This window comes from Triturus cristatus, chromosome 6 (genome assembly GCF_964204655.1).
Source record: "Triturus cristatus chromosome 6, aTriCri1.1, whole genome shotgun sequence".
NCBI lineage: Eukaryota > Metazoa > Chordata > Amphibia > Caudata > Salamandridae > Triturus > Triturus cristatus.
Window position 1 is genome coordinate 237,804,681 of NC_140589.1, and position 19,892 is coordinate 237,824,572.

Here is a 19,892-nt window from a genome sequence, read left to right on the forward strand (position 1 = left end):
AAATTAAATTACTGATAAATGAACAGACCTAGAGAACATGTGAAAAATTAAATATATACTTTAATACATTTAATACATACATCTGATATTGAATTGATTAGGTTAAAAAAACCTAACGTACAAATAATCATAAATGTATCAATGCAAGCAGTGATAAAAAAAAGTACAAAGACAGTGGAAAAATACAGAAAATAGGACAAAATATGCAATATAAATAAAAAGACGATATGTACAAATAAGTGTGCAAATATGATGCACAATCCAAAATATTAAATCACTATCATCCAATAGTCAACTCTATATTATTATTGAATAAAAGGACATATAATACAGAAAACAATGTGGACTTAAACGTGGCAGCAAATAAGTCTTGTTCTACGTGCGTTTCTGCGAACTGGGGCGCCTTATTCAGGAAATGAGCCACAACAGACTTTGTACCCAAAAGGGGTATAGATGTTCAACACTTCAGAATGGACAGAATCTCAATAAGAAATGTTTTGTGCCTGCACTATAGTTGATATCAGATGTAAAAGAGCTCACTAAGAAGCTCCAAGACGGAAACTGACCAGGCAGCACCAACGTTTAAACAGTTCGAATAAGATCATATAATCTTTGTTACTGGAATCCAGATATATGCCACAAAGTTAAACTTTATTGGCAGTGTGGTAGATGAAAAAACTGAAAACACCAAGATCCAGGCACGACAGTATGCAGGTGACTCCGGAGGACATAAATATGCTGCTCCTGATTTGGGACCGTGATAGAGAGTGCTGCCGTTCTCTATCGGTCAGAGCTCCATATGTGCTAGGGCAGTATCGAGCCCTTTTCCTAGCTCCCTTGAGAAACACCTTTGAGGGGTTGGGGTGGATATAACTTCTTTCTAAAAGCTTGTTAATGAGTGTCAGACTCCTTGAAGTAATCTGCCCTCAAACTGCATTTTCTCAAAGTTCTCAAGAACTGCCCATAGGGAAGGTTATCTTTTAAGCTACGGGGATGTTGGCTGGAGTATCCAGGCACCATATTTCTCTCGGGTGGCTTGAGGGATATGGTGGTATAAAGTTTGTCTCTGACCTTAATGGTGATGTCCTCACATCTATTACACTACTGTATCCAAACCAAAAAGTGTCTCTACAAGCCTCTAATTCTCCTGTTGGTGATGTACTCCACTGTTGCGGGAAGATCTTATGTCAGAGATACAAAACACCTTCTCAGTATCCTGACAGATGTACAGTACGACCCATCTGTGGAAACAATGCTTTGCCTAGATGTGGAAGCACTGTATATGAGCATACCCCAAGAGGAAAGTATTCAGATAATACAGACCATATTGAACCAGACCGACTGGCCGTGGAATGCACCAGTGAAGTTTGTTATGGATCTAATCAGGCTTGCCCTTACAGAAAATTTATTTAGATTTGAGGATGAGTTATACCTACAGGTACACGGTACTTCGATGGGGAGTACATTTGCCCCTAGTATTGCCTGTCTCTATATGGGCTATATAGAAGAAGAACATATATGGAATAACAACCCATTTTCTGACAGAGTGCGTAAGTGGCTACGGTAAATAGATGACATTTTTGTTATCAGGCATGGAGATGTTAATAGCATAAAAGACTTCATGATATGGATTAATAACATCAACCCATTTCTAAAGTTTACCAGTACAAATAACATGAAAATATCATTTTTGGATATTAACATCACCGCAAATGGTAAACTAGAGGGCTCCCTCTGTAAGAAACCAACAGACCGCAATAGCCTGTTACACTTTAACAGTGCACATCCTCGCTCTTTGAGAGAAAACCTTCCAATAGGTCAATACCTAAGGATACGAAGGAATTGTTCCAACTTACAGGATTACAATAACGAGGCAAAGATTCTAACAACCAAATTATCAGACAAAGGCTACCCCAAAAAAGTGATAGAACAAGCAAGAAAAAGGTCACAGAATACCCCTTGTGAAGCATTATTACAAACAAATGTCAAAGAAGCAAATACAGCTATCATTTGTGTTACAACGTATAACTCATCTTCCAATTCTGTGAAGAGAATTAAACAAAACAACTGGCGGATCCTGAATTCAAATAGTTTGAACTTTGAAAAACCTGTGTTTTCGTTTAGGAAAAACAAAAGCATAAGAAATACTCTAATCCATACAGACAACCGGGAACCAATAACAGATACACAACTGACATTGTGGAATAGGTCACCAGTAAAAGGACATTTCCCTTGTGGAAACTGTGTGGTGTGCCCTTTTACAAAACATACTAAGGACATTGATCTGGGCTTAAAAGAGAAATGGGAACAGAGGCACCACACAAATTGTAACTCAAACAATGTGATTACATGCCCGTGTAAACTCAAATATGTCGGAATGACTTCACGTAAGATAAAACTCCGCATCGGTGAACACAGAAGTACAATCAGACGTGGAATAGGGTTCACAAAATTGACAGCACACTATGTGGAATTTAAACATTCCGAAAAAGACCTGGAATGGACAGTAATTGAGAAAGTGAATGAAGGTCCGAATGCCACAAAAATACTTTTTAAACGTGAGCAGAGATGGGTGTACAGATTGGGTACCGACAAACAGGGTTTGAATGACTCAATACCTTGGAACGCCTTCAGATAAGTATATCTGGAAGTATCCATTGACAATGAAGGTTTGTTAATGAGAATGTAATATATGTATGAGATCTCCCTCTTTATTAATAATTTGGAAGAATCATGGAACAGAGTGTCATTTGCAAAATATAGTCTATCGCATACTTTATAGTGTACATCATGAATTGAGCAGGAAACACTTTTAAAATATTGTTGTTTTAAAATGTGATCTGGGCACTTTAAACGATGTCGGCATCCTTTTGCATATGTCTTCTCAAACAAAATGTTTTTTTCACAATATGTATTTTATACAATATATAATTGTTCTAACGGTATGCCGCACTAAATATACCGTTGCTCCGTTTTTTAATGCCAGAGTTAGAAAGTCAATGAACTACAAAAGCGGGACCTAGTATTCTTATTCCCGACTCTCTGGCTGCTTACTTCCTTTAAATATACCGGGAGTCAAGGTTTGTTCACAAACGCCCCGGTCATTTCTCTTCCTTATACCGGGGTACGTTTTTGACGTTTCCCACACCACATGGCAAATGTGGCATACCATTTTTTAAGAAAGACTAATTTTGGGGCACGACAGACACAATAGCGGGACATTGAACTCCAATTCCCGACACTCTATTCGGGTGTCAACTCTGAGCGCACCGGTGACGCGACTCAATCAATCAAAAATAAAGTTTATTTAGACCAATTGACCTATAAACCACAATACATATTTTATCATCTAAAATCAACATAACACAAATTCTTTCCAATTGCTATAAAAAAAATCTACTATCATAAAACTACATTTATACAATTAAAACCAAAATTCATTAAAATTGAAAGAAAAAAAAACTTTGGCCGTTTCATAGGTTTCTACTCAGTTTAGAAATTTATAAACCCACTGCATAAATTTCCCTATGGCTATCGCAATGTCAAGATTTTCCATTTCCACTAAAAGATCACGTGCTTGCGAGCGCTCATTGACATCATATTTTAAAAATATCGGGCGAAGAAACACTTTACGTAGATTTAAAAACAAATCACAATCCAATAAAAGGTGCAAAATATCACACTTCATTCCTATTTTACACACACATTTACCATCCAGATGTAAAAGGGCAGCTTTTGTTCCGCTGTTTGTAAATAGTGGGTTAGTTCCTATTCTTAGCTTAAAGACTTCATTCCTTAGCCAGCGGTTAGGTAGCAAATCCATATATGGAAAACTGGAATCTTTCTCCCATCCTGTGCTCATAAACTTTACGGAATCTTTTTCTCTCAGATACTTTAGATCTATTGCCCTCGAACATACCTTACCCTGCACTTTAAGCACTTTCTTTATCACATTAATTTGGAGTGTTATAGGGTCAATGTCCACCTTCAGGCGATCACAAATGGTCAGGAGTTTCCTTCTTGTTGCCTTCGCCCACTTTAACTCGCTGTATTGAATTTCCCTCATACACCATTGTGATACCTTGGTGTCTTCCCCCTGACCCAGGCGGTTCCAGAATCTAAGCAAACTCGACTGGACCTGGACATTCCATGAAGGTTGGTCCAATTCCAATCTAATTGCCTGAATCATCGCCGACCCTGGAAGGGACAGCAGGGATTTTAGACATTTACCCTCCTCTTTGTCCCATGAGCTTTTCCCATCGATGCATAGAACCTCTGCCCCATATTGGAATTGTGGCGGAACCATAGCTTTAAAGGCGGTCAATAGTGGTTTATGTGACATATCACCGTAGCTATAGTCAAATCTTTTCATCCCACATACCGCTAGATGCGCTTTTAGTTTCTGTGCTTCCAGATGGGTATCCCATTTCAAAGTCCTTGTAAACCATATTCCGAGGTATTTATATTCATTTACAGTATCTAACTTGGTTTGGCCCAAGTACCAGCTAAACTTCTTACTCTTCTTCCCAAAACACAAGATTTTTGTTTTGTCCATATTTACTGTAAGACGCTTTGCAGCGGTGTATTCATTAAGTACATTCAACTTTCTCTGCAACCCTACCTCTGTTTGGTCCATTATTGAACAGAGGTAGGGTGACTCGACTCGTTGAGCATCTACGGTCCGGCTTCCATCTAGTTAGCGATATCCCCTGAGTACTTATGGCGCGGTTTGAGTTTGTTAAACGCGAGAGCCGGGGAACGGAGCCGGTAAATAGGTGTACCGCCAAGCAGAATATGTAAATTAGTAAGTGGGAAATGCTGCGCTTACGAGTACGATAATAGGGGTAAGTGTCCCTTTGAGATTCTAACAAAAACAGCGTGTTTTTTGGTCTTGCCTTATGACAAACAACATATGACCGAATAACCACTCTCCCTCAGACACGTGGGTTTCGTCCAAGTTGGGTAAGACAACACCGACTATGTATGTGTGTGAATTTGGTGTCTGACACCCATTGCATATGAAATAATTATGTTTGGAAATGGATGTGTGAACACTACAAATAATAACATCGGTTTGTTGAAGTGTTATTTAACGATGTCAAAGGAGATACTCACGATTGGGGTACATATGTGTTACGTACTCACTGGTTACTACAATAATGCTGATGGTGTTCTAATAAGTATTAATTCCATTTATAATTCTGATTCTTGTTATAACGTGAGGTTGTGCACTACACCCAAGTTGGGTGATATGAATGAATTTGATTCACTTGGGCCCATATGGTTGATGGATAATTAAGATTGTCCATGCATGGTTCTGAAAAGTGCACACAAGCATGGATTGAAGTTGCACTCCAAGACTGTAATTGAAATTCGATGTTCAATCTTCGTGTTATTTTTCTCTTGTTTTTTCTTCCTTTTTTCCTTTTTTCTCCAAATAGGTGGAATTTTTACAAACACGGAAGGTAGGAGGATTAATATTCTCCACACTGTGATGAATGTCGTTGCAAAAAAAGAATTTTTGTGATTAATTTCGATTTCAATTTTGACTTTTGATAGTGATGAAGGGAACAGCTATCTGTACCTTCGAAGATTCTAAATTATAGGTCAACTCTTTGAAATACCAGGGAGGGATCATTCTTTTTTAAGCCCTGACGAAAGCCCCTCACCATTTTTTGGCAATTACAAGCAGGAAGAAACATGTTGGCTAACCTTTAGGGTCCTAGGACCATAAAACTCAGAAAAGCCCCAATTTTTTCTGATTTTTTAATATCCATTGCATCCCCGCGAATAAAGGGATACCTAGGGAAGCAATAGGATTTTTAATCTTTAAATCCCCCTGGCCAAATATCTCCTAAGAGCTCCCTGAAAGATGGTCGAGCCCACCCAGACCTCTAGGAGTCTGGGTGAACCCGATGATGAAGCATGACACCAATAGGGTGATTGAGGGTTAATTAATAAAAGGAAATCTTTTTACTTCCCACAACAGCGGAGTACATCACCAACAAGAGAATTAGAGGCTTGTAGAGCCATTTTTTGGTTTGGATACAGTAGTGTGATAAGTGTATACTAGGGAGGAGGTATCCGTACGTCTACCCTTCTTACCCCTTATGTCATTAGTGGAATTTTCCACTGATACCTATTGGTTATAGATGTCCTCACATCTACTGGTAAGCCATCTATGAAATTTCCCTACGGAGCCAACAAGCTCGGCAGACATCGTCTGGAGGACACAGCTACGTCCTGTAGTGGTGCAGGGCATCTTCTGGCAGTGGTGAGAACAAAGGCTAAAACTTTTTGCCCTGTTCAAGAACACACAGTCAGAAGTTTTGCACATTAGTATTTCCTCGAACTCTCACTAAGAGATGTATTTTTTCTGGAATGGAACTCAGGACTCCTGTACGCTTTTCCGCCTCTGCTGCCCAGAGGTTTGAAAATTATCAGGAACAACCAGACCCATGTCATTCTAGTGGCTCTAGATTTGGAAGGAGAGTTGGTACCTGGAGCTTCTGGGCATAAACACTAGTTTTCTGCTCAGGCTGCCACTTCGGGAGTACTTCCTACCTCAGTGCCAGGACACAGTCCTCCACCAGAATCTATGCAATCTATAGCTCCATGCTGGCAGTTAACTACATTCAAACTGCTTCTTGAAGTGGAGTATGTCTTCCTCACCGCCAGACGTCCTTCCATGAAGTCCATTTACGTCTGGCAATGGGACAAGTTTGTGACTTGGTGTGGTAGCCGCTAGATTCCAAGCTGCTGTTTTTTTTTTTTTAGTTGTTGTCTGTGACCCACCAAGGCCTTGCAGTGAACACTATTAAAGGTTGTTTGTCTTCCGTGTGGGCTTTTATAAATTTGCCAAACCAACCATCCTTGTTTAAATTACCTGCTACGATGAGGTTATAAAAGACATGACACTCATTTCCTCCTAAACGGTTTGTGATGCCATAGTGGATCCTTAATTTGGTCTTAATGTTTCTCATGTGCCCATCCTTCCAGTCAATTCATAGCTGCCCTCTGCGTCTCTTGACTTTGAAGTCTTCTTTGTGAATACTTCTGTTGTCACATGAGTGATTTTTAAACACTGTTGTACAAGTTTCACCATTATTTTAGACAAATTGGTGTTGAGAATTTGGGCAGCCTTCTTCCTTGATGTTGTGACTTCTTTCCACATTAGGCAATCTATCACACGCCCACCATTCTTTGCCCCTTACCCCCCTCAAAAGAGGAGAGGCTTCATCAATTGAACGTTAAAAGAGCTTTAAGCTTTTATGTTGATAGTACCAAGGAACATCAGGAGATGATCAGCTTTTTTGGTGCTCTCTGGGGCGACATAAAAAGAATAGAGGTGCTGAATAGGACCCTGTTGAGGTGGATAGTCCTCTACATCAAGATCTTCTATGCACTGGCCAAAAGCCCGGCACCAGAGGTTCAGAGTCCCTTTCTCCAGAGCTGAGGCTGCTACCACTATGTTGTCATGCTGAGTACCTGTCTTTGACATCTGCCAGACTGCATCGTGGGCGTCCGTACATAAGTTCACAAAGCACCACTGGTTTGACGGTCCGGTCCGACAGGCAGGGCACTTTGCCCACTCGGTTCTGCAGGACATTGTGGTCTAAGTAAATGCTGCAAACCCTTCTCCTTGAGGATTTACTGCTTTAGTACTGATCCAAGGAGAGAAATCTGCAGTTAGGAGTATCCATCAGAAGAACAAGTTTCTATCTTTCAGTCACGCTCTTTCTGGTGAACACACTGTCTAACTGCAGATTCCTCACTTCCCTCCCACTTCCTGTTGAGCGGCCTCTTTATAGCATCTAAAAAAGGTGGCAAGTTAAGAACCTGCACACTGGTGCTCCCAATTTTTCACGCAGTGTCAGGGCACAGAAAACTGAGGTCGGCGTGCAAGAGTTGTGCTTATTGGTGTCTCTGCTTCATTATTGCTGGAGTCAAAGTGGAGCCTCATGATGCCGCCCAGGGATGCGTAGGAGCATTTCTACAGAAATATTTTCTGGATCCACTCTTATCCTAATGTGAAGAGTCTGCAGTGTCCAGCAAAAAAGTGTCACCGAAGGTAAGCAACTTGTTCTTTATTTTTCTCTAACAGAAAATTCCAGAACATCTGGCAAGCAGCAAACGTCCCACAATCCAACATTGCCATATTTTGCTTGATAAAACTGGTCCCCCACATGTGTGGGAGGGCCTGTAGCAAGAGACATGAAAGGCCAAAACTTTCATCCTTTGGCAGTACATCACAAACTCAAGAACTTTCCGCTACAAGGCATTTCTGCTATTTGAATCAAAATTTCATATTTGAAGGTCATTCTTTGTAAAAAAAAAAAGTGGTGGCGTCCAGACAAGCCGCAGCACTCAGGACACTTGTGTGTTTTCGTAAGTGTCTGGGGGTTGGTAGTTTTCCCTCCCTGCCGGCCTTGGGGGTCTGTGCCCAAGAAAGTTGTCTGGAGCTATGCGAAATCTTTACTTGAGCTTAGAAAAAAATAATGCAGCATCTGTCTCCTGGATGTGGGCAGGCATGTGTCTGTTCCTTAGCAAGAAGCTAGATGTTTATTGGATTTTTTCTAGGATAAGAGAAATATCCAAGCAGCTCCCTGCTCCTTTTTGCGGCAGTGCGGAGTTCCTTCCTCTCGCAATGCCTCTCATGGAGATAGACGCAATGTGTGAGAAAGGGGCGGTGTTTTTGCAGCGTAAACCTCTACTAGATTTACATGCCGTGTGTAGGCTAGAAACCGTCTCTGTTCGTGCAAAATCGATTCATTTTCAGCGCAATGGAGATTGTGCCTTTCTGTGCTCCAGAGAAAATCGTGCAACAAATGAACACAAGTAAAGAAGTTCTCCAGAAACGGAAATGGGACTGCTGGTATGAAGAAAGGTTGCATGAAGATGGAACACGGAGCTGTTCACGAGGTTTAAATGCATTTCCTCCTGACATAAATACCTTTCATTGGCGAAGAAGGGCTCATCGTTAACATTGCTCGCTTTACACCGCATGAAACCTTCGGGTTTTTCAAATCTACTCTTATGAGGAATCTGTACATCTGCGCTCAGAATAGAGGACATTGTTGAAACAGCCCTTCTGTTTCCCACGGATTCTTTCAGAGACTAAAGATCACCTAGTAAAGGCACATGCAAACAGCATCACATACTATGGCAGGATATTTGCATATCATATTCAGGAGCATTTTGAAATGAACAGATTGATGTTATAATGACCCGAACATGGTTGAACCTTTTATGAAGTACATTTCAGCAACCATTTTTGAAATGTACTTCATTGATTACTGTGTTTGTCTTGAAAAGGTTCAGCCATGTTCAAGGCATTTTCTTTCAAATATACTTACTTATTTTGAAAGTCTCAGTGTATTGATATATCCCATAGATAAGTGGCTCCACTTGAAATATTCATTCGATAAACAATAGTGGTTCACTTAGGCCAAATAGTCTCATAAGTGTTAAAGAAGCCTAGGGTCTTAAGCAAATTTGAAGACCAATCCTCACATAATACACCAAAGGCAGGTATAAAAGCAGGCCACTACATAGCGTTATAATGCAGCTAACGTATTCATTGCATATTATTGAGACTCTTTATGTATATCATGATCTAGTGCTCGCAGATAAGTGAAAGAAACGTGCAGTGATAAGTGAAATCGTAAAAACATGCATCAACTCAAAACAACATGATGCTAGACTCCTTTTAGCATTTTTTATATAATAAAGGATGAGTCAAGTTGATCTGCTGTCAAAGGCATTTCAAGCTCTATGAAACTGAGATCATCATCGGGACAAGGTGTGTTAGCACCTAGTGTCTAAAAAAAAAAAAACACCACCTAGGTAAATTGTATGTAACCTGATGGAAACCTGCAACATAGCTATTAAGTACCAAATCAATAGATACTTGCCGGGTAGGCGAAATATGGAGTTACTCAATTGCTATGTTCATGCTAATTAGAGGAAAGGACAAGGAACATGTAGCGATAGTCGCTTGACCCTGCAGGAAAGAAAGAAAGGAAGGGGTGAAGAAGTGAATTTCCATCCTGAAGGATGAGGAAATTCATAATTTGTTTTATGCTACCAAGTAAGTTTTCGAAGCCCCACTACCCTTAACTCACTCTTAGCTGACCCATAGATTGCAATACAGTCGGTGTTTACTCCCGGTTTCCTTAACCACAGGTCTCCGGCTCGCCAGCATGCCCGGCAGCGGTAACAGATAAGGCATCCCTTGCCTGCTCCTTTCTCTACTAAGGATTCCTTCAGGCACACGGGCTACCGGCCTGCATTAAGTGAATTATTTTTCCTTGGTTCCTTACCCCCATTCTTAGCATTTTGAATAACTCCAGGAGGATGGTGCAACATCCCTTGATTTCCTTCCTCGGCATGGTGCAAGGCTTTCCACTTCATTTTACGGCTTCCTCCTATCTGTTTCATTGATTGACAGCCTTTCGCTCTATTTCCTGATGTTCCTTCAAGCTACACTACCTTTAACAAGAAGTTCTAAGCATTTTTAAATGGCATCATACACACATTGGCATCATAAACATTGGCAGAGTTCATCGTCTCAACTTTTTGAGCTATTGGGTTCATCAATAATTTTTAGGTCTCGCCTGACACAGCGCTTGCACTGGTCTGGTGAGACTTAAAGTAAGGGCTTCAAAAAATGCTACTGCCGGCCACAGCTTGCAGTGTATGTGCGCGGGCGCGCGCTTGAGCAGAGGCGCCATATGGCGTGATTACTGCTGCGCGCGCACCACTCGCGCACATGCACTGCAAGCTGTGGCCGGCGGTAGCATTTTTCCCCCGCCACAGCAGTCATTTCTCGAAGCGGGCGCTTCCTTTTTTTTAATGTTTATTACTTCTATGTAGTAATGGCGGCACCCGTGCTTTAGCTTAAAACATTTTAGGCTAAAGTCTGGTGCTGAGATTGCTTCAAAAGTAAATAAATAGACAATTCTTTACTTTCGAAGCAATCTCGGCACCCGACTTTAGGTTAAGATGTTTAAGCTAAAGCACGGGTGCTGCCATTACTACAGAGCAGTAATAAACAGAAACAAGCATTGGCATAGCCAATAGGTCTCGCTTTTGGGACCTTATAAGTATTTAGTTATGCAACTGTTGCATGGCTAAACACTTATAAGGTCCCAAAGGCGAGACCTATTGGCTATGCCAATGCTTGTTTTAAGATGCTTTGGAGCATCAGCGTGTGTCTTCATGAACACACAGACCCCCAGAATGACTGCTATTCAAAGGGTGTGCACGGGGGCAAGGGAGCAATGGGGGCACTCGAAGCTCGGCCCAGGGGAGGAAAATAATAAATGAAGAAAGGAAAGCTAGCAGAAACTAAATGACGAGCTTGTGAGCAACATGGAACACACACAGGTGGTTCGGCAAGGTGAAGCAACACCTGGATAGAGGTAGAATACAGGTTTGGTGTCTTGGAGTCACTGAAAGACAATTAAAAAAAAGATGGTAAATAAGTTATGCTCCACTGGGTAGAGAATCACTAGAGGAAGGAAAGCCATCAAATAAGAAACAAGCAAATGAGTGACAAGCAAGCCAACCAGTGATCAGCAGTGGGCTATACAAAAGCTGTATGGTAGGCAATTTCTGAAATGTTTGGAGATGAACAAAAACAAGTAGCGTTTTCCGGTTCCAGCCACTAGGCGGCGGGATGAAGGCACAGCATGTGACTCTAGAAGTTCAAAATTATGTTACATCTAAGTAATTGGTTTCATCTGTGCCCGACCACTGCTTTGATATTTTTTTTTCTTATTATTCTTTAAAAAATCCTAAAATCATCTACCTCCTTGCTAGGGTACAGAGGCATATCTTTTTATCTCAGAATGGTTTCTCATGAACAGAGAAGCATTCTGTGGCAACGGATCTATGCGAGATGAACCTGGAACAGGAATTCACGATTGGAAGTGAAAAGAATAAGTCAGTCCTAGTCCCACTTCTTCTGGTCCCCACCTCCTGGTTCAGCTTTTCTCTTTTTAGGGCGGGAGGGACTGTGGGCTGCTCTTACTACCCTCTCTACCACCTATCTCCCAACCTCCAGAAAAATGTGGATTGAGCTGGAACTAGTGGACAAAGCTAATAGCTGCCCTTTGCCACTTCTGTAGCGCCCCTGCCCCATCATACCAGTTCTGGGAAGGACCTGGAAGGGACTAGAGATGCCCTGCTAGGTCCATCAGATGTATATGTGATATTAAATGCAAATTAATTGGTCAGCCCTGCAAATGAGCACCAGGCCGTGTTCCGGTGCTCAGAAGGGATTGGAAACTGCCAAACTCTTTCTCCGTAGCAGGAGTTTGTCTGAATCAGTGACAAAATTCCTTAAAAACGGCTACCTAGGGCAAGGGACGGCAATCCTTTGGTGATATTGACACGCATATACATAGTAGAGGTGTCCTGAAGACACTTTATTTAAAAAAAGAAGTAACAAAATGTGTGTGTCGGTTGCATAAGTCAGACTTTTCCATAGGAAGAGTTTTTTTTGTTTTGCTAATCACGTTGGCACTATTTGACGAATCTTCAGGAAGCATTCCAAACCAGAATGTTTGCTTTGTGAGTGGGCGAGGCTGCTCTACTCTTTGAGCTGGGCAGGGGAGGATTTGTTTGCTAACTCCTGAGTGCACAAAGACTGTTTGGTCGGCCCTCTCGGGCCGCCCAAACCAGTCCTACCCACACTGCCCTTCTCCATGCGGGAAAGTTAAATTTAATTGTATTTCTTTAATTTTTTTATTTCCCCACGACAACCCCGTGATTCCCTCTCACCCTCTGCGATACCCCCCAGCACTGCCCCCTCCCGCGCTACCCCTCACTAGTTAGTTCTAGTAAACTGTAATTGTACATTCTAGTTAGCTCAGTAAACTGTAATTGTACACTGTAACTGGTGAATTTCAATGTTTCGCTAATTTAAAAATGTTAAGTTTTAACTGACATTTCCACCTAACTATAACTTCAGTTTAACCTTTGTTTTTTCAGTGAGTGGGTGGATGAATATCAGGCAAGAGCCCTCGGGGGACAACGTATATTAACTTTCCCTTTCCCTTTTAATAGCAATCATTATTTTGTTTCTCTATTGATGAGATATTGCTTTAGTGTTAAATATGCCACGTTCTAGCCAGGTCCCTGATCATTACCTAATCAACTTGTGCCACCAAAACCACCTCCTTTGTTATAGATAGCAGATGTCTCCTGGTGTTTCAAGGGTGAATAGTCCTTTCATCCAAACCCACAGGTGGAGCTGCCTCCCCCTTAGGTACCAGTGATCAGGCCGAGGATGTTTCATGAGATATAACAAGCCTATATCTCTACCTCAGCATAGCCCTATCTATGTCTGTGACTTTGCTGGGCACCAGCAGTTCTCTGCACCTTCTCAGGAGGATCGCTTCACTTCAAAGGGTGATGGTGCTCTGTCCAAAACCATGTCTAAATCCAGACACCCACACATACATGGCAACTATCCATGATCAAACAATCAATCAGGTTGTACTTGTACGTAGAGTGCCCTTGTCCTCCAAGAGGATATCCAGGCTCTTGCAGTATGCCTCTGTTGAAGAGAAAGGTCTTGATCCCCTTTCTGAAGTGGGTCAGTCAGTGAGGGAGCGGTGTGGAGGGGGAGGGAGTTCCAGGCTTTAGGGGCAAGATAGGAGAAGGAGTAGACTCCGGTGCGGCAGCTTCGTGTGTGAGGGATCTGTGCGCGGTTTGCAGAGCAGAGGTTCCTGAGGGGTCAGTGAGGCTTTGTAGGCATGGGTCAGGAGCTTGAAATGGCATCTCTTCTTGATGACCAAATGGACAGCTGTGCCCTACAGTCCCCAGTTTTAACCCATCTGGTTTCCCTAGAAGAGATGCAGTTTGGAGACTTCTTTTGGGACCCCTTAAGGGGCAGAGGTATTAACGTTGGCTGGGGTTCTAGAAGCTGGCTAGTAAAGGGACTGGCTCTGGTCATTAGATCTTCAGGACACTTTCTTCCATCAGCTTAACCTTTGGGAATATAGGATAGTTTGCTGTGGAAAACCAACACTACCAGTAGAGGCGACTGCCATTTAATTTCTGTGCTGAATCGGTCCCAGTGGTTTCCCTTCTTTGGCTGCAGATGTTGCACTGCTTTAAGCAGTCTCTCAGATGATTGCTTTATCAGAGCAGTATCTAGATCAATTGTATCCTGTAATGTCCTGACACTTGGGACACTGTAAACTACACACAGTTCTTCTTGGTGACCACCAAGACGAAACAGTACTCCTTATTGCAGACATTTGAATGCCTTCTCTATGCTACAAAGGCTGAGGGCCAGGAGGATTGCACTTGCACAACAAGACTATTTCTTCCAAAGATGCTTTTGGAACTACAAGTGTACTGTATAGGGTCAGTGTAATAGGCCAAGCTTCACACTTGTTGCAGATGGCGGCCTTTCTAGCATGGATAGCCTATATTCCAGTGGTGAGATCCAAAGGTCTTGGATTCCACAGATGCAATATCATTGTCATATTCTATGTGAAGAACCAAGGCAGCAACTACTTCCTGCTGTTCTGCTAGCCATAAGCTTGTGGAAACAAGCTTTCCAGAAATCATGCTACTGTTCGTCTTCTACTTCATGAGTATTTAAAATACTAAAGCAGAGATCCTGAGCAGGGTTTTGCAACTCCACACAGGGGTGGGAAATACTCCTTGAATTGTTTGGCCTCATCTGTGAGATATAGGGTTGTTCATCCATAGACCCCCTCCCCCCTCCATACTCATAGATGAACACCAGCTGCATCAGTTGGCTGACTGGATAGGCATGAGGTCCACATCCAAAGGAGGATGTCCTCATGTTGGACTGTATCGGGGCATTCGCATACAGTTTCCATTCATCTTATAATTTTCAGGGTCCTACAGATCGGATCCAGCCTAGTATGTTTGGTAAGCTTAGACAGTGCTACTTGAATAAAAAAGTTTAGTTTTTTTTTTTGGCCTGCCGTCTATTTTAGAAAGCCAACATATACCTTCTCCAGAGAGTCCTCCTGTCCAATGAGGAAGGAGTGCTGCACCATATCCCTCCATCGCTCAACTTGAGTGCATGATATCTGATAGCTTTGCCTTCACACACACACTTAGGCAGAGAACATGGACGGTCTGGTAGTTATTATGAAGTATCTTAATGCAAGGAACAAGTAGTTACATTTCTGTCGCTGGGCACAAGTGACATATATCATCACTAGTTGTGATATTTCCAATCACTAGCATGACCTTTAACAAAAATTGTCACTTGAAGCCTGGATGCATTCATGTTTTCTGACTTTGCCCTGTAATTGTCTCCAGAAGAAACCAGTTAGCATGTGAAAGTAGAATATTTCGAAAACTTTAAGCTTTTTTTCTGGTCTCATCTTTAGAAAGTAATGATTAGAAACCTATTTTTCACAGTTGTTCAGGATTTGGCCAATTCCACTGTAGCGAATAGAGCCATTATTCAGACTCCGATATTGGGACCATCTTTCTATTTATTTTCCTGAAAATGTTCCTGATATAAGCAAACTCCTTGATAATAGCTAGTATCCTCCGTGATTGTGAAGCCTTACTTGTCTAAAGCTTGCTGGATTACTGGCTTACATTTAGAGCTCTCATGGAAGATACCACTCTCCATAGTCTTCGATCTTTAAAAACAGAACACATTGAATCGCTGTCCTTCATGGGTTTTGCAACATACTGAGTGATGTTTGCTGCACTCATGTTATTTATCTAAAATCCCCCTCTGGCTTCTGGGCCATTTCCCCTTGCCTTGGAACACTTATCTATGTTGTTCTCTTTCCTGCAGCAACATAGATCTTAGAAGCATTCATGCCAGTGTTAGTGAGAACTTCGCTATAAAATGATTACTCTTTAGACGTAGTCCAAGTGGCTTCCTGGTCACCTGAAAGGATCTTGGATGGTGGTGGTGGCAGTGCTCTAGACGTTTCAATTCTACATCAACATTTGACATGCTCGCCCAAAGGGCCTAGTTGGACTGTCTTCAATTTGTCTTGTGGCATGAATAATGTATATGCCTAGCTCAGTTTATGTCAGTCTATAAGCCTAGTCTTTAGTGTCCCGCAGGGCTTCTTTCTAACCTCGCAGTCTCTTCAGTGTTTGTTGACCTGCTGTGTCATCAGTCTCATGGGTTCCATTTCCATATTTACATGATAGTAAAATGATCATTCTCTGGATAATGTAATGGGGTTGACAGTGGGGAGATTCTGGAATTGCACAGTAGAGGCTGTGGGAAATAAACTGCAACCATTGGCTCAAACTGAATTCGGACCAAACTGAGGGAATGTTGCCATTGGTAAGGAATAAATATCTGTAGGACTTCAGTTGTTACCCTCTGAAATAGGGCCTCTAACCTGTTTGAGTGGTGGGGAACTTGAGTTTCCCCTCTCTCTAATCAAACCTTTGCTATCTCTGAAAGTGTTTTTTTTTTTGCAGCTTAGTATACTATGAACACTGTTACTCTCTGTCGAGATGCACTGCTACAGTAATGGTGTAAGGAGGCTCCAGACTAGACTGTAGTACTTGTTTATATAAAGGCTCCAGTTTATTTAGAATTCAGCAGCCCACCACAATTTTGAAAACTTTATTTAGCTCCATATTTCTGCAAGAATAGTGCTTAAAGTTCTATATGTTATTCATTGAATAATCAATATCCGAGCACCTTTCTTTCTAATGCATAACATGTTGAGATGCCTTTGGACCTTAACTATTAGCTCTTGAGACCAGATTATCATCCCTGCATGTTCTCCAAATAAGCAGGCAGGTGAAAGGTGGTGAGTTTGTTTTTAGCACCTGAAAAAAATGAAATGCTTTACCAGTTGGACTGAGCGTGACTTTTATCCTCCGGTTAAAATGAAGTTTAGGATGCGGGTATTTACACAGCACAATGGGTCTTAAAACTCTGGTCTGTCTCTATCTAGAAGCAACTGTGTGTACTGTCTAGTAACAACTAAATTAAGAAATTAAGCAATGCTGCAGTAAGTATCTATTGATAAGACATGTTAAACCTATTTCTTTTTTAGGCTATAGTTGATCAAATGTATTTTATATTTCCCTTTACATAGTTCCTATGAGGAGAAAACGGCGGAAGTCTCCATGGGTGAGAGGTATAATCAAGAAGAAAAAGCCAATCTATTTAAAAAAAGACGAAGATGATGACAAGGGTGGAGATTCTGATAATCCAGAAGCAGAAGAAGATAGTGAAGTTCTAGAAAATGGTGAATTAGAGGTCAGCACTGATTGCCATGAGGAGAATGGAGAGGAAGCTGCAGAACTGTCTGTGAATGACGAGTCCTCTTGCGATGTGGATACGCAAACAGTGAAATTATGCATACACAGTACTTTGGAGAAAGAGAATAGTTTTGCTCCAGTGGAAGAGGAGAGTTCCAATGAGTCTATGTTGGTGAACAGCTCAGTTTTGCTTAAGACTGGAATAATATCAAGAAAACAATCGCCCCTTAAGGGAACTTACATAAATGGTGATTCTTCAGCAGACAGTTTGGAGGGCATGCCTCTTTCAGCGTTGTGTAATGGCAAGGCAAAGGGGGTCAAAATTGTACACCTTTCTGGGAACAAGCAAAAACCATCAGATGTGGATAAGACAATGGAACAGCCTGAAATGTACAAATTACATTTGTGCAGTGTAGACCACGATAGTGGTGATGTAAAAATAGCGCATCCAGAGCCAACGCAATTAAGCAATATTGGGAACACTGTTCGGGACACAGTTCTAGACAACTCTGAAGCAGATAAAGAAGGTAAGTTAAATGTTTTACGTGGAAATTAAGTTGACGTGTATTGGGGCAGATGTATATTCATTGTTTTTTTCCTGAGGTCCTTCGAACGTTTCCCCCTTCAACCAATCATTTTTCGCTACCTACCTGTTTCTTTTGCTTTGAAATTCAAGCAAAATTTGATAGGGCAATGGCTAACAGTTCAGACACATGTGTACTACAGTACATAACACCAGATTTTATAATACGGTGGTAAAAGATAGTTGCAACAGGTTGAACCATAACCTAACATGAAATGTCACCAGTCAAAAATGCTCGTGATCGGCCCCAAATTAGCTTCATTGAGAGATAAACTAACACTCTCATTCTAGACAACCACCTAATCTCTCTTGAGCAAGAGAGATTAGGTGAATTTATTATAAACGAGGGCCCAAATACTTTTTATTACCCAAATTTAAATTGGAGCGCAGTGGCCTTTTTATTTGGTTTAACATGTAATGGCGCCTGCCCCATTTATTGCACACACATTGAAATATATTAAATATATACATACCGGGCTACGGCAACCCTCCTTCAGGCAATGGCTTATTCGTGTGTCATTTCCATTTGAGGTCTGGCTCACAGAGTTGGCAAAGGGCCAGCCTCCTTCAATGACTGGCTGTTTTGACACTGTCTTTCATTTTGTTGGGTCTTCCCACTGGACAGGCCTTGGATGATTGACATATCAGGCTGTATGTAAGTGACAGCATGTCCCCTCTTTACATGAAAATCTGAGACTGCAAAGTCATCCACATAGGAAGGTGGAGTATTATGTGGTGATGCTGGTTAGGCTTCTCCATGGAATACTGTCACAAATCCCAAAGATGGTCTTTAGCTCAATCCTGGTAGTGTAGCAAAGACCAGTCAGGCCTTACTAGAGGAACATGTGTTAAGTATTCCAGAGTTCAAACATGGACAATAAGTAATTGACGTGACTCAAGAGAAATCCTACACCAATTTATAAAAATAGTGTATTTTTATCTTAATTTATACACCACAACGAACAGAATAGCATGCATATAACCAGAGTTCTAGATTTTTGAGGCAATATAAAACCAGTGCAAAATAATTAATTGAAACTTTAGCATGGCCCGAGGAGCCCGTGTGCAGAATTGTTCTTGCTGTCCCTGATGCTGAGTGGGAGCCAATGGAGAGCTTCTTTTACTGTTGAAACAGTGGCGGAGGAGGAGCCTAGCGCGCAACCAAGATGGCCGCGTAGGTGCGAAGCTCCCGAGGACCTCCGCGACCTCCTGAATTAATCCTGATTATATCCTGTTTTTGATGAGGGGACTGTGTCTGTGTACCCGAGCTGAGGCGGCACCCGTTTTCCGTTTTCGAATCGGACCCCGGACACCGGTGGGAGCACTGATCGAAGATTGCGGCCTTCTCCGCGCCGGCCCCCCGGATTGGAGTTGTGGGGCGATCCGGGGACAAAGCGAACAACAGCGGCGGGCAGGGCTGGGCGACTCGCGTACCCCGCGCTTTCACTTTCGCTTTTGCGCCCTCCTTGCCCTCAAGCGAGGTAGGGTTGCGGAGCGGGGTGCGGTGGTGTGGCCTTGTCCCGGTGCCCGGCTGACCCGCCGGCTGTGAGTTGTCCTGCGGTCCAGTGGTCACTCCCCCCCGGAACCCGTGAACTGGTTTATCGGCTCTTTCGAGGAGATTGGCACGACTTTGGGAGTGCGACATGTCCACAAAGCAAGATGGCGACCGGGCAAAGGTGAAATCGACCCGCCGTGGCCCGGCACATCAGTCTAACAGCATGGACCGCTACACCCTCCAGAAGGGATCTCCAGAGGCACAGCGTACATCCCCCGCGGGCCCGACTGAGGCGTCTGCTCAGCCCGCAGATCTGACCCTCCGGGACGTCATGGGCGCCATTGCCGAGATGAAGGCCTCGGTGGACCAGCGCTTTGATACTCTGGCGCAGAAGATAGACTCGGCCCTGGTGGATGTGGGCCTGGTGAGAGCCGACTTGTCTAAAACAAATGACCGGGTCGATTCCCTGGCCCACACTACCTCGAGTCTCACTACAGACGTGGCGGCCCTTCAAAAGGAGGTGCACCGGCTTGGCCAGGCGGGCGCCCTGATGGACCGTCGATT

At 42.5% G+C, this 19,892-nt stretch overlaps 1 protein-coding gene across 3 annotated transcripts in view; it reads left to right on the plus strand.

Annotated features, from left to right (window-relative positions):
- ATAD2B (ATPase family AAA domain containing 2B) overlaps positions 1-19,892 on the plus strand; it is a 790,780-nt gene that overhangs the window by 615,595 nt on the left and 155,293 nt on the right. For all 3 annotated transcript variants that reach the window (XM_085610606.1, XM_085610608.1, XM_085610607.1), the window contains one exon: positions 17,085-17,777. In XM_085610606.1, the coding sequence (XP_085466732.1) occupies positions 17,085-17,777 (693 nt within the window). The remainder of the gene's footprint in view (positions 1-17,084; positions 17,778-19,892) is intronic.